At 42.3% G+C, this 12,323-nt stretch overlaps 1 protein-coding gene across 5 annotated transcripts in view; it reads right to left on the minus strand.

Moving 5' to 3' along the window:
* The window catches only part of LOC132395348 (5'-AMP-activated protein kinase subunit gamma-2), a 526,748-nt gene that overhangs the window by 70,669 nt on the left and 443,756 nt on the right, over positions 1-12,323 (minus strand). For all 5 annotated transcript variants that reach the window (XM_059971827.1, XM_059971826.1, XM_059971828.1 and 2 more), the window contains one exon: positions 744-802. In XM_059971827.1, the coding sequence (XP_059827810.1) occupies positions 744-802 (59 nt within the window). The remainder of the gene's footprint in view (positions 1-743; positions 803-12,323) is intronic.

Here is a 12,323-nt window from a genome sequence, read left to right on the forward strand (position 1 = left end):
CTCTCGTTTCCACTAAACTTCTTAGCAGCTGCAGAATTACTAGTTCCTTTAGCTAAATCAACAACCTTCAGCTCGAAGCCAGCATCATATTGCATTCATTTTAATCTTTTGTACATGGTGGTTGCAAACTCAATACTGAGTAGACGTACTGATCCCACCACCCTGTGTTATGTTTTAACGAGATTATGATGGGCGCTAAATGGTTTCACGGGGGTTACATTTCAGAGGATTCTTTTCCATTGGAAACATAATCCAAAATTTCTCTCCCTGATTTATTTATTAAGAATTCGCCTATAATGCTCTACAATGTGTAGGCCTGTTTTCTTAGCAGGTATCGATTCACAAAATTTCCCAGTTCTGGATCCAGCAAAGCTGAGTACCGGCATGTGAGATCTTGTGATCTTTCTGGTTAAATCAAAAACCTCTACAAAAGGGGTTGGCTTAATACAAAGGTAACATGAAAAAGTCACTTTTTTAACCTTGAAAATGGGGTGTCAGCTTATACTTTGGAATAAATTGTAAATGCAAGTTGCAACTTTGCTATGAAGTTGAATTAATTAAGTGACTCCCAATGGTTGTCTTTTCTTCACTGGGGGTTATTGAACAGTCAATTCCAATGTAACAAAATAGATTGAAATTTCCTTCAGACACCCCAGACTACATGAATAAAATATGATTGTATTTTCATGCAATTTATTGATTCTAGCGTCCAAAAATTAAGGCTAACAATTCAGACTACTCACCATAGGTGACTTGTAGTATCTATGCAGTATGTTTATGAAGTCTGTTATGGTTAACATTCCTAAAGAAAAGAAAGAATTAATATTAATTGAGATCGCAGGATATCACAGCATGACTGAAACACGTCATCTAGTGCAGAAGCTGTTTCATTAAGATCTGGTAAACAGTAAACACTGCTAAGAGTGACTACAGGCTGGAAAAAACTCCACACCCCTCAGAAGCCATACATCATAATTAAATTGTTATTAAAGCCACCAACATCAAACCCTAACACTGGTTAAAAACTAATTATGCAGGGTACAAGATAAACAGAATAGTGAGTTTTTTTTTCCAGACTTTGACTTGGCCGGGTAGAGCACATCAGTCCTGCACATTTCCAAATATAATGTAGCCTCCTTTAATTACTACACCCAGGGATAATATGTATTCATTATTTTGCCTAGTCAGGAGCTCTTGCAGTATCAGATTAACATTCATTCTAAGCCTTGGAGCTTTCAATTTCTCACATCGCTTGACTGCACTGAATAAAAATAGAGTCTTAAACAGAATAGCAGCCACTACTTGGCACCAGGGTCACTGAGGTTGTGGGAAGAAAGCTTAATGCTTTTTGTAAGCCGATCTATCACGGTATTCAGCTGATAATGTACTTCAGGACTTTTATCTTCAGGCTCAAACAACATTTCTTGATGCCACTCAGTCCCCCTTGTATTCATGCTACTCCAGAAGGCACCTCTCCAAGTGTGACTGGGAGGTAAACAGTTCAGCAAAGAAGCTGCAAGGCTGTCACACAGACTCAATTCTGACCTCTGAATTTGTATGCTCTCTCTGTAACCACACATATTTCCCCATATGCTCCAATTTCCTCACTAAAGTGTGCTGTTGTCACATTAATTAATTATTGTAAATTGCCCCTAGAATACGTGAGTGGTGGGTGGTAACTGATAGGAATGTGTTCAACTGAATTGGTTACAATAAAAGTAAGGACAGGAATACGATTGCTCCAAAGCTGGCATTCCACGGACTCTTCAGCATCCTTCTCTGAAATGATATGAAACAGATATTCTCAAGGGATCACAAAAGCAAAGAGGGCAACATCTACTCCAGTTAACACAAATAAGAGTTTCAGTGATAGACTGATGTTTGGAGGGGTAGGAGGAGTTAGCCTTATAAAGTAGACATGGACACACTTTTTGCTGATAGACAAGGGCAATCCCATGACAGAGGTGGTGGGGTTTATGGAAAACTGGAGAAAAAGTGCTGGCGGGCACTTCCATTGAGTGCTGCATTACCTCATGGAGATCCAGAGCCAGTCCCAGAAGAGCAGCGGTTTGATATAGATCGAGTTCAACTCAGGTAGAGAGGGTGAGGATATTTCTACCATCACCCTCTGCTGGGCCAAGAAAACGTATCAAAGAAAAGCTGCCATCTTGCGCAAGAGATTGTTTCCAATTAACAGCCTCCCATGACAGCCTCTGCAATTAGTAATCAAATTCCCAATCAACTGAAGGAGGGCGGCATCCAAGACAGATCCGCTGGCCAGCGTGGCTTTCTTTCAACGCACTTTCTTTAAAGCCTGGAAGTAAGCATCCAAAACCCACCGCAGTGACAGCTGACAAAGCTTTCTGACTCTTCAGGCTTCGCAGAGATGCCTTACTATAAATAATTTTGTTGTAAATAATTGCTTATTAATGTATCACTTTACCACATAATGTCAATAGGGAGAACTGGAGAAAAAGTAGGCATGGCTGTGGCCATTAGCCAAGACTAAAAATAACGAGCTGGAATGAGCTGCCAGCACAAGTATTGTATGAGAGCTCGATTTCAACATCTAAGAGAAGTTTGGATAGGTACATGGAGGGCTATGGTCCTGGTGCAGGTCGAGGGGAGTAGGCAGCTTAAGTGGTTTTGGCATGGACTAGATGGGACAAAGGGCCTGTTTCTGTGCTGTACTTTTCTATGACACTCAGTCACGGGCATTTCTGTTAAATGCTGCATTACAATAATGGAGACCCAGAGTGTGCCCTGGAAAAGCAGTGGTTTGATATAGATCTTGAGTCCCACTCAGCTGAAGTAATTTGTCCTTTTGGTGAAGGGATGAACTGGTGGATATTTGTTGGTGTTCTTTTGTCATTGTCATGTTTCCTGAGATACAATAAAGAGCTTTTGTTTTGTTTGCCATCCAGATTGATTATTCCATGCATAAGTGGGTCGAGGCAGTAGAAGGGAAACAAATTGTAGAGAAAGTGCAGTGCACTGCAGTTTGTAAGCAATCTACAAGAGCCAGTAAGATGGTGGCGCACTCTCTAGGTCTAAACAAAGGTGTAATTGTTCATCCTTTATACCTTTGTATGATTGCACGACACTACTGGATAGAGGTGGAGCTGGACTTGTTGCGCACTATATTGTAACCTGCTTCAGCCACCCAGTAAAGAGGATGTCAGAGGCGACGCATCCAATGGATGGTGCAAATGATTGCCTTGGATGATTTTTTTGTGATCACAAGACCCTGTTGGAGATTGGTAATGTAGAATACTACACGTCTGATTCACTGGCTAATTGGCGAGACCAAAGGCACCTGGCTGTTGCATGGACAAGGCCCTCATGCCTCGGAGTTTCCTGTTGGGACTGCTGAGGAAGGAGATGCCGGGGCTGGCTATGTGCCACTGGATTCCGTGCTGAGTTGGGTGCTGGCCCCTCCTTTTGGAGCTGCCCTCTAGTTTTTGTTTGATGTAAAATAAGCTGGATTGTGTTTGCAGCTGTACTCCTGCAAGATAAGGAACTGCTATGGGCTTGTTCTGCGGACAGGACAACGTTCATGTACCATCAATTTACAGACCATGACACCCAGGGACTTGAGCTTTTAAAAAAAAATGTAGCTATGTTTTTCTGCTATTATAATTATATGTGCTATACGTGACTGTTGGTACTGTGTTTTGCACCTTAGCCTCAGAAGAACACTGTTTCATTTCGCTATATTCCTGAGTATGGTTGATTGACAATTAAACTTGAACATGAGGAGGTCAATTGCGAGATCAAATTTCATCTATTAACATATTAGAGGTGTATTCAAGAGTCAGATAACAAAGCAGTCTTTGAACACCATGATTTGTGCTCTTAAGCTTTTATAAACTGCTGATTGGGAGAGAGGAGAAGAGAGAATGATTGGGCTGGGCTGGGAGGATTCCTTGAGCATATTAGCTGCTTTCCTAAGGCATTGGGAAGTGTAGACAGAGACACTGGAAGGAAAAACACGAGGAAATCTGCAGATGCTGTAAATTCAAACAACAACACACACAAATTGCTGGTAGAACACAGCAATTTGTGTGTGTTGTTCACTGGAAGGGAAGCTGGTTTGTGTGAAGGACTGGGTAGTGTTCATAATTCTCTGCAGTGCTGAGGACCTGGCACAGAGTAATTGCTGTGCCACACCCTTATGCTTTCTATGGTACATCTGCAAAAACTGGTGAAAATCACATCAGCCGCACACTTAAATTCCTGAGCCTTCAGGGAAAGTAGAGGAACTAGCGCATTTTCTTGGCTGTGGCATCAATGTGGCTAGACCAGCGGGAAGTGTGGATCATCTTAACTCCTAAGAACCTGAACCTCTCATCTAGCTCTACCCTCTTTAGAAAATTATGAGGTGCAGATCAGGTGCATAGCGCAAAACTTTTCCCTATAATGAGAAACATGTAAAACCAGTGTTTAAGAGTTATAGGGAATCTAAGGAAAATGGTTTCCACCAGGAGGGTGGCTGCAAGTCTGGAAACTTGTTGCCTGAATAGGTGATGAGGATAAGTACTGTCATGTTTATAAAGTACCTAGAAGAGCTCTTGAATGGTCATGTGACAGGTTAAAGACCAAGTGCTGGAAAATGGGATTAGTGTCATGGGCTACATGATGGTTCACATAAAGAAGGCTTGCAAATTGTTGACTCCTGAGGTATGGGAAGCAATTTCTATTTAGGACAGTTTATCATCCTTCCTTGTTTGAAATTTAAAATGGGCTCTGTTCCATAAAGCAGTAAATGCAGAACAAAACCTGTAAGTACAAACACAAGAGATTCTGCAGATGCTGGAAATCCAGAGCAATAGGTACAAAATGCTGGAAAAACTCAGCAGATCAGGTAGTGAATAAACACTCGACATTTCAATGCAGGGTCATGGAGACAGCGTGGGGTAGTGGCATTTGTTTGGAGACTCATACAGGCTGTGAAAGAGAGGGTCATGGATTAGTTTGTAGACTGACATAGGGCTGTGAGAAGACTGCTGGGCAGTGGTATTTGTTTGTGCTCTGAAATGGCACTGGGGGTAGAGAGAGCAGGGCATTAGGCTGGTTTGAGATCAACAGGGCTTTGGGGAGAGAGTGGGGTGTTGGAATTGGTTTGGGGACTGCACCAAAGACTAGGGAGAAAGTGAACCTGTGGGATTAATTTGGGCTGGAAGGAGAGTTTGAAGTTGTGTTTGGGACTGACACAAGGCTGTTGGGAAGGGGGGAGAATAGGCCTGTAAGATTAATCTGGGGACTTGACACAGGGCTTTGAGGAGAGAGCAGGCTAGTGCAACTAGTTTGAGGGCTGATACAGGGCTAGAGGAAGAGTGAGGGGATGTGTCATATGATTTGGTACCAACATATGGCTCTTGGGAGAGAGTGGGCCTGTGTGATTTGCTTGGGGACTGACAATGGAATGTGGGTTAGAGTGGGGCAGGGGGATTAGCTCAAGGACTGATACAAAGTAAGTTTCTGGTTTTGATTTCAGAGTTCTGAGTGATTGAATCCCGAGTTCTGATTTCTGGGTAATCAAGTCCAGAGTCCAGAGCAGCAACTCCAGAGTGACTTCCCAGATGAAGCCACTGCATTGACTCTGTTAATCCCAGTTGCCTACATTTTTTCTTCTATTTTCCCAGGATCCTTTGATTCACGTTCTCATCCAACTGTTTCTTAAATGACACCTCAGCCACTGACTCTGGCACATCATTCCATAAACTCACCAGCCTCTGCATGAAACTGTAACCTCTCAGGTCCTCTTTTAATCTTTCCCATCTCATATTAAATCTGTGCCCCCTACTTTTAGACTCAACAACTCTGGGGAAAGAACTGCCTCTTGCAACTTTAAACACTTCCTTAAGATCTCCCTTCATTCTCCTATATTCCAACGAATAAAGACCTAGCCAACCCAATCTCTCCATTTTACTCACAACCTCTCATCCTAGCAGCATCCTCCTAGAACTTTCTTGTGCTCTTTCCAGTTTAAGCACATCTTTCCTCTAACTGTACACAGTACCCCAAGCGTGGCCTCACCAACGACTTGGACATTTGCAACATAGCTTCCCAACTTTGATATTCAATGCCTGTATAGATGAAGGCCGACATGATAAACTCCTTTTACATCACCCTCTCTACCTGTGAAGCCATTTTCAATTAACTACAGGGTCCTAATTCATTATACTCTCAAGGGCTTTACCATCCAGACTATGTCCAATATAGATTTGAAATTCCAAAATCTATCACCTCACACTCAGCTGTACTGACATCCATTTCCCACTCTTTGGCCCACTTCTGTAATGATCAAGATCAGCTATTACTAGCACAATCCTCCCATTATCAAGGGCATCTTCAAAAGGCAATGCCTCCAGAAGGCAGATTCCATCATTAACAGCCCTCACCATCTGGGACACCCCAGTTCTTCATTACTACATCAGGGAGAAGGCACAGGAGCCTGAAGACACACACTGAACATCTCAACTTTTTTCCCTTTGCCCATCAGATTCTGATCCTTCCATGAAACCAGAACACTACTTTGCTGTTGCTTCTTTGTGCTATTTATTTATTGTAATTTACAGCACTTTTGTGTGTTACACTGTACTGCTGCCACAAAACAATGAATTTCACAATATATGTGAGTGAGAATAAACCTGATTCCGGTTCACCACATCTGAAAAACCTACAATCTATGATAACCTTCTTCACTATCACACTGCTAATTCTATATCAATCGCAAACATACATTTGTCATGCATTTATATACAAATCTTTGCTATAATGAATGACATGGATCCCAACAACAATCCCTGTAGCACACCACTTATTACCAATCTGCATTCTGAAAAACAACCTTCAACCACCAACCTATGCTTTCTAGCTTCAAGTCCATTTGGAATCTACCTAACCAGCTCTCTCAGGATTCCAAAGGACTTAACCTTTCAGATCTACCATGCAGGACTTGTCAAAGGCCTTATAAAATGTAAATACTCAATATCCACTTTCTTATCCTCATCTGTTTTTCTGACCTTCTAAATTTCTGAAAGGCACAATGCCATGCTGGCTCCTCAGAATCAGGACCAAATCTATTATCACTGACGTACAGTTGAAAGGAAGTTTGTGGACCCTTTGCAATTACCTTGTTTCCAGCATTAATTACTTATAAAATATGGCCCGATCTTTGTCTAAGTCACAATAATAGACAAAACCAATCTGCCTCAAAATAATAACACACAATTATACTGCTCCAAGTCAATACTTTGTACACCATTTAAACAATCACAGTCCAAGTTCAAAAAAATATAAGAACTTCTGGAGTAATGCCTTTTACAAAAGCTCTTTTGGAGTCAGGTGTTCCAATCAATGTGACGAAATTGGAGGTGTGGGTTGTAGAGGTGCCCTGCCCTATAAAAACATACACAAAGTCAGTTTACACACAGAACCTGCTCTTCTCGAGGAATATGTTTATGTGTACCATGCAGCAATCAAAACAACTTCCAGAGAACCTCAGAAGAATTGTAGAGACGCATAAAGTTGGAAAAGACATTTCTAAAGACTTGAGTGTTCATCAGTCCACGGTAAAAGAAATTGTCTACAAATGGAGGGTACCCCACTAGGAGTCAGTATCCTGCAAAGATCACACCACAAGCACAATGTGCAATGCTGAAGGAGGTGAAAAAGAACCCAAGGATAACAGCAGAAGACCTGAAGAAATCCCTGGAACTTGCTAAAGTCTCTGGTTCATGAATGGTGTTCATGGAAGGATACCACGGAGGAAAGCACTGCTCTCCAAAACAAAACATTGCTGCACATTTCAAGTTTGCAAAACACCACCTGGATGTTCCACAGCGCGTCTAGGACAACGTTCTGTGGACGGCTGACACAAAAGTTGAACTTTTTTGCAGAAATGCATATTGCTATGTTTGGAGGAAAAAGGGTACCACACACTAACATCAAAATCTCATCCCAACTGTGAAGCATGGTTTGGGGCTGTTTTGCTATCTCAGGGCCTGAACAGCTTGCAATCAATCATTGAGGGAACAATAAATTCAAAATTATATCAAGAAGTTTTACAGGAGGACGTCAGGGTAGCAGTCTGTCACCTGAAGCTTATTAGAAGTTGGATAATGCAACCAGTCTATGATTTGAAACATGAAAGTTAATCACCAACAGAATGGTTTAAAAAGAATATTTGTGTTTTAGAATGGCTAAGTCAGAGATCAGACCTTAATCCAATTGCGATGCTGTGGCATGACCTGAAGAGGGCTGTTCATGCAAGGTATCACAGAAATATTGATGAACGGAAACAGTTTTGTATGGACGAATGGTCTAAAATTTCTCCTCACCATTGTGCAATCTGATCAGCAGTTACAGGAAACATTTGGTTGAGGTAATTGCTGCTAAAGGAGGTTCTACCAGTTATTAAATACAACTGTTCACATACTTCGTTCAGCCTGTACAATGAATGATAAAACAATACGTTCAATAAAGACATGAAAAGAACAATTGTTTCTATGTTATTAGTTGAGGCAGATTATGTTTGTCTGTTATTGTGATTGAGATGAAGATCAGTCCACATTTTATGAATAATTAGTGCAGAAAACTTTGATCAGTACTTGGAGCTATGATGTTGTGGCCATTACAGAGACTTGGATGGCTTAGGGGCAGGAATGGTTACTTCGAATGCCAGGCTTTAGATGTTTCAGAAAGGACAGGAAGGGAAGGAGGCAAAAGAGGTGGGGGCGTGGCACTGTTGATCAGGTATAGTGACATGGCTACAGGAAAGGAGAAAGAGATGGAGGGATTGTCTACGGAGTCTCTGTGGGTGGAAACTAGGAACAGGAAGGGGACAATAACTCTACTGGGTGTTTTTTTTATACGTAGACCACCCAATAGTAACAGGGACATCGAGGAGCAGATAGGAAGACAGATTCTGGAAAGGTGTAATAATAACAGCGATGTCGTGGTGCGAGATTTTAATTTCCCAAATATCGATTAGCATATCCCTAGAGTGAGGGGATTAGATGGGGTGGAGTTTGTCAGGTGTGTTCAAAAAGGTTTCTTGACACAATATGTAGATAAGCCTACAAGAGGAGAGGCTTTATTTGAACTGGTATTGGGAAATGAATCTGGTCAGGTGTCAGATCTCTTAGTGGGAGAGCATTTTGGAGATAGTGATCACAATTCTATCTCCTTTACCATAGTACTGGAGAGAGATAAATGATTGAAGATCATTTATGTACATTTGGAGAGGCATAATATGATAAGGAATAGTCAGCATGGCTCTGTGAAAGGCAGGTTGTGCCATACAAGCCTGACTGAATTTTTTTGAGGATGTGACTAAACACATTGATGAAGGTAGAGCGGTAGATATAGTGTATATGGATTTCAGCAAGGCATTTGATAAGGTACCCCATGCAAAGCTTACTGAGAAAGTAAAAAGGCATGGGATCCAAGGGGACATTGCTTTGTGGATCCAGAACTGGCTTGCCCACAGAAGGCAAAGAAAGAGTGGTTGTAGACGGGTCATATTCTGCATGGAGGTTGGTGACCAGTGGTGTGCCTCGGGGATCTGTTCTTGGACCCATACTCTTTGTGATTTTTATAAATGACCTGGTTGAGGAAGTGGAGGGATGGGTTAGTAAATTTGCTGATGACACAAAGGTTGGAGGTGTTCTGGATAGTGTGGAAAGCTGTCAGAGGTTACAGTTGGACATTGATAGGATGCAAAACTGGGCTGAGAAGTGGCAGATGGAGTTCAACCCAGATAAGTGTGAGGTGATTCATTTTGGTAGGTCAAATATGATGGCAGAACATAGTGCTAATGGTAAGACTCCTGGTAATGTGGAGGATCAGAGGGATCTTGGGGTCCGAGTCCATAGGTCACTCAAAGCTGCAGCGCAGGTTGACTCTGTGGTTAAGAAAGCATACAGTGCGTTGGCTTTCATCAATTGTGGGATTGAGTTTAGGAGCCAAGAGGTAATGTTGCAGCTACATAGAACCCTGGTCAGACCCCACAGAGTACTGTGCTCAGTTCTGGTCGCCTCACTATAGGAAGGATGTGGAAACCATAGAAAGGGTGCAGAGGAGATTTACAAGGATGTTGCCTTGATTGGAGAGCATGCCTTATAAGAATAGGTTGAGTGAACGCGGCCTTTTTTCCTTGAAGCGACGGAGGATGAGAGATGACCTGATAGAGGTGTGTAAGATGATGAGAGGTATTGATTGTGTGGATAGTTAGAGGCTTTTTCCCAGGGCTGAAATGGCTAGCACAAGAGAGCACAGTTTTAAGGTGCTTGGATGTAGATGTCAGGGGTAAGTTTTTTTTAATGCAGAGTGTGGTGAGTGCGTAGAATGGGCTGCTGGCGACAGTGGTGGAGGTGGATGCAATAGGGTCTTTTAAGAGACTCCTGGACAGGTACATGGAGCTCAGAAAAAATAGAGGGCTATGGGTAATGTTTGGCACAACTCTGTGGGCCTAAGGGCCTGTATTGTACTGTAGGTGTTCTATGTTTCTAAAACTAGGTAATTGCAAAGAGTTCACAAACTTTTTCTTGCAACTGCTTGCCATGAAATTTGTTGTTTTATGGCTTCAATACTATAGAAGTCATAAAAAGTTACATTAGAATTAAGTCAGAAATACATAATGCAAAAAAAAAATGACAACGAAATAATGTTGATGGGTTTCTCCAAGAGGACCACTACCTTGCCATGGTTTGGAGACTTTTGAACCTCAATGACCGGACAGCCAAAGCTTTATGCTTTGACTCTTGGTATGGTCACCCGTGCCACACAGGTCAAAGGGTAGAGGCCAGACTATGAGTCTTCTAGGCTTGTGGGAGGGGGTGTCGTGTCACCTCAGGGCTTCAACTCTGACTGGTCAAACAAAACTGTAATGGAAACAGCAATCCTTCTACATCTAATGCAATGGTATTCTGAGTCTCCACCCTGGACTCACATAATTGACAGTAGTGAAAACCAAGAAGCAACTACTGGCACAATGAAGGAAGCCCTGAACATTGCCAAGACCAAGGCCAATATTGGTTTCTGGAAAGATGGCCAAGGACAGACAGACAGAGATGGAGAAAAATAATAATAATAATAACACAAGTAAAAAGATGGAGAAAAAAATAATAATATAGCCCAAGTCCCTGAGTGGCATGACAGACAAGATGGAGGACATTTCTTGCTATCCTAAATACCAATAGGCATGCTGGGCAGAAAGTAAGTTGATGGGTACATGAACCCGATGGCATTTAGAAATCTGATGGCAAAGGAGAAAAAGCTGTTTCTAAAATTTTGAGTGTGCATCTGCAGGATTCTGTATCTCCTCCAGAATGGAAGCAATGAGAAGAGGACAGATCATAATCCTCTTCCAGTAAGATTATGGCATGCTCAGGTGCAGCAGCCACTCCAATCAAAGATGTATTTGTTCATCCTTTACTACTTTTTTACGATCATAAGTCACTGCTGGATACTAACATCAAGTACTCCAGGACTAACCCATCAGCAAGTTGCTCTATAGTGGTGGAATTGGACTTACTGCATATCGTTGTTGTGCATGTGGTGCAAGTGATTGTCTTGGATGTTTTAATTGAGATCGCAAGACCATGTTAGACATTAGTAATGTAGAATACCGCAAGTCTGGTTCATTGGTGAATCCGACGGTGGGGGGGGGGGTGCTGCATTGCCTTGGTTGTGGAGAGGACTGGGCCCACAGCACGGGCTCGGCTTTCTCAGTAGTCTGGAGGAGACACTAAGGAACTGTAGGAGAGAGCCGAGGCCTCTGTGGACGTGCTGGAATCTGTACTGGGTTGGGGGTGGCCCCTCCCATTGGTGCTGCCCTCCGGTGTTCACTTGGAGAAGAACAAGCTAGACCAGGACAACTTACCATCAATCTACAGTCATGCCACTCAGAGACTTGGGCTATATTATTATTTTCCTTTGTGACTATGTTTTTCTGCAATCGTAATCACATGCACTATGTGCAGTGTGCTGAGGGTAATGTGTTTTGCATCTTAGGCCCAAAGGAAAACTGTATGATTTGGCTATATTCATGTATGATTGAATAATTAAACTTGCACTTGGACTTGATTCCCAGGCTGGGGAGCTATCCAGTACCTCACTACTTCAGCTAAATGGCCTTTCCTCAATGTGGTGACTATAGAGCTAAATTATCCAGATAAGGGCTTATTCTTTCCCCCTGCCCCTCCATTTCATAGCCTAGAGATATGGAAACCACTTGAAAACATTTATCTCATTGGTGTCTTCAGATATAACAAGAGACCTCACTGCTCTGCATAGCTTAGCACTTGTGCCACTAA

This window comes from Hypanus sabinus, chromosome 6 (genome assembly GCF_030144855.1).
Source record: "Hypanus sabinus isolate sHypSab1 chromosome 6, sHypSab1.hap1, whole genome shotgun sequence".
NCBI lineage: Eukaryota > Metazoa > Chordata > Chondrichthyes > Myliobatiformes > Dasyatidae > Hypanus > Hypanus sabinus.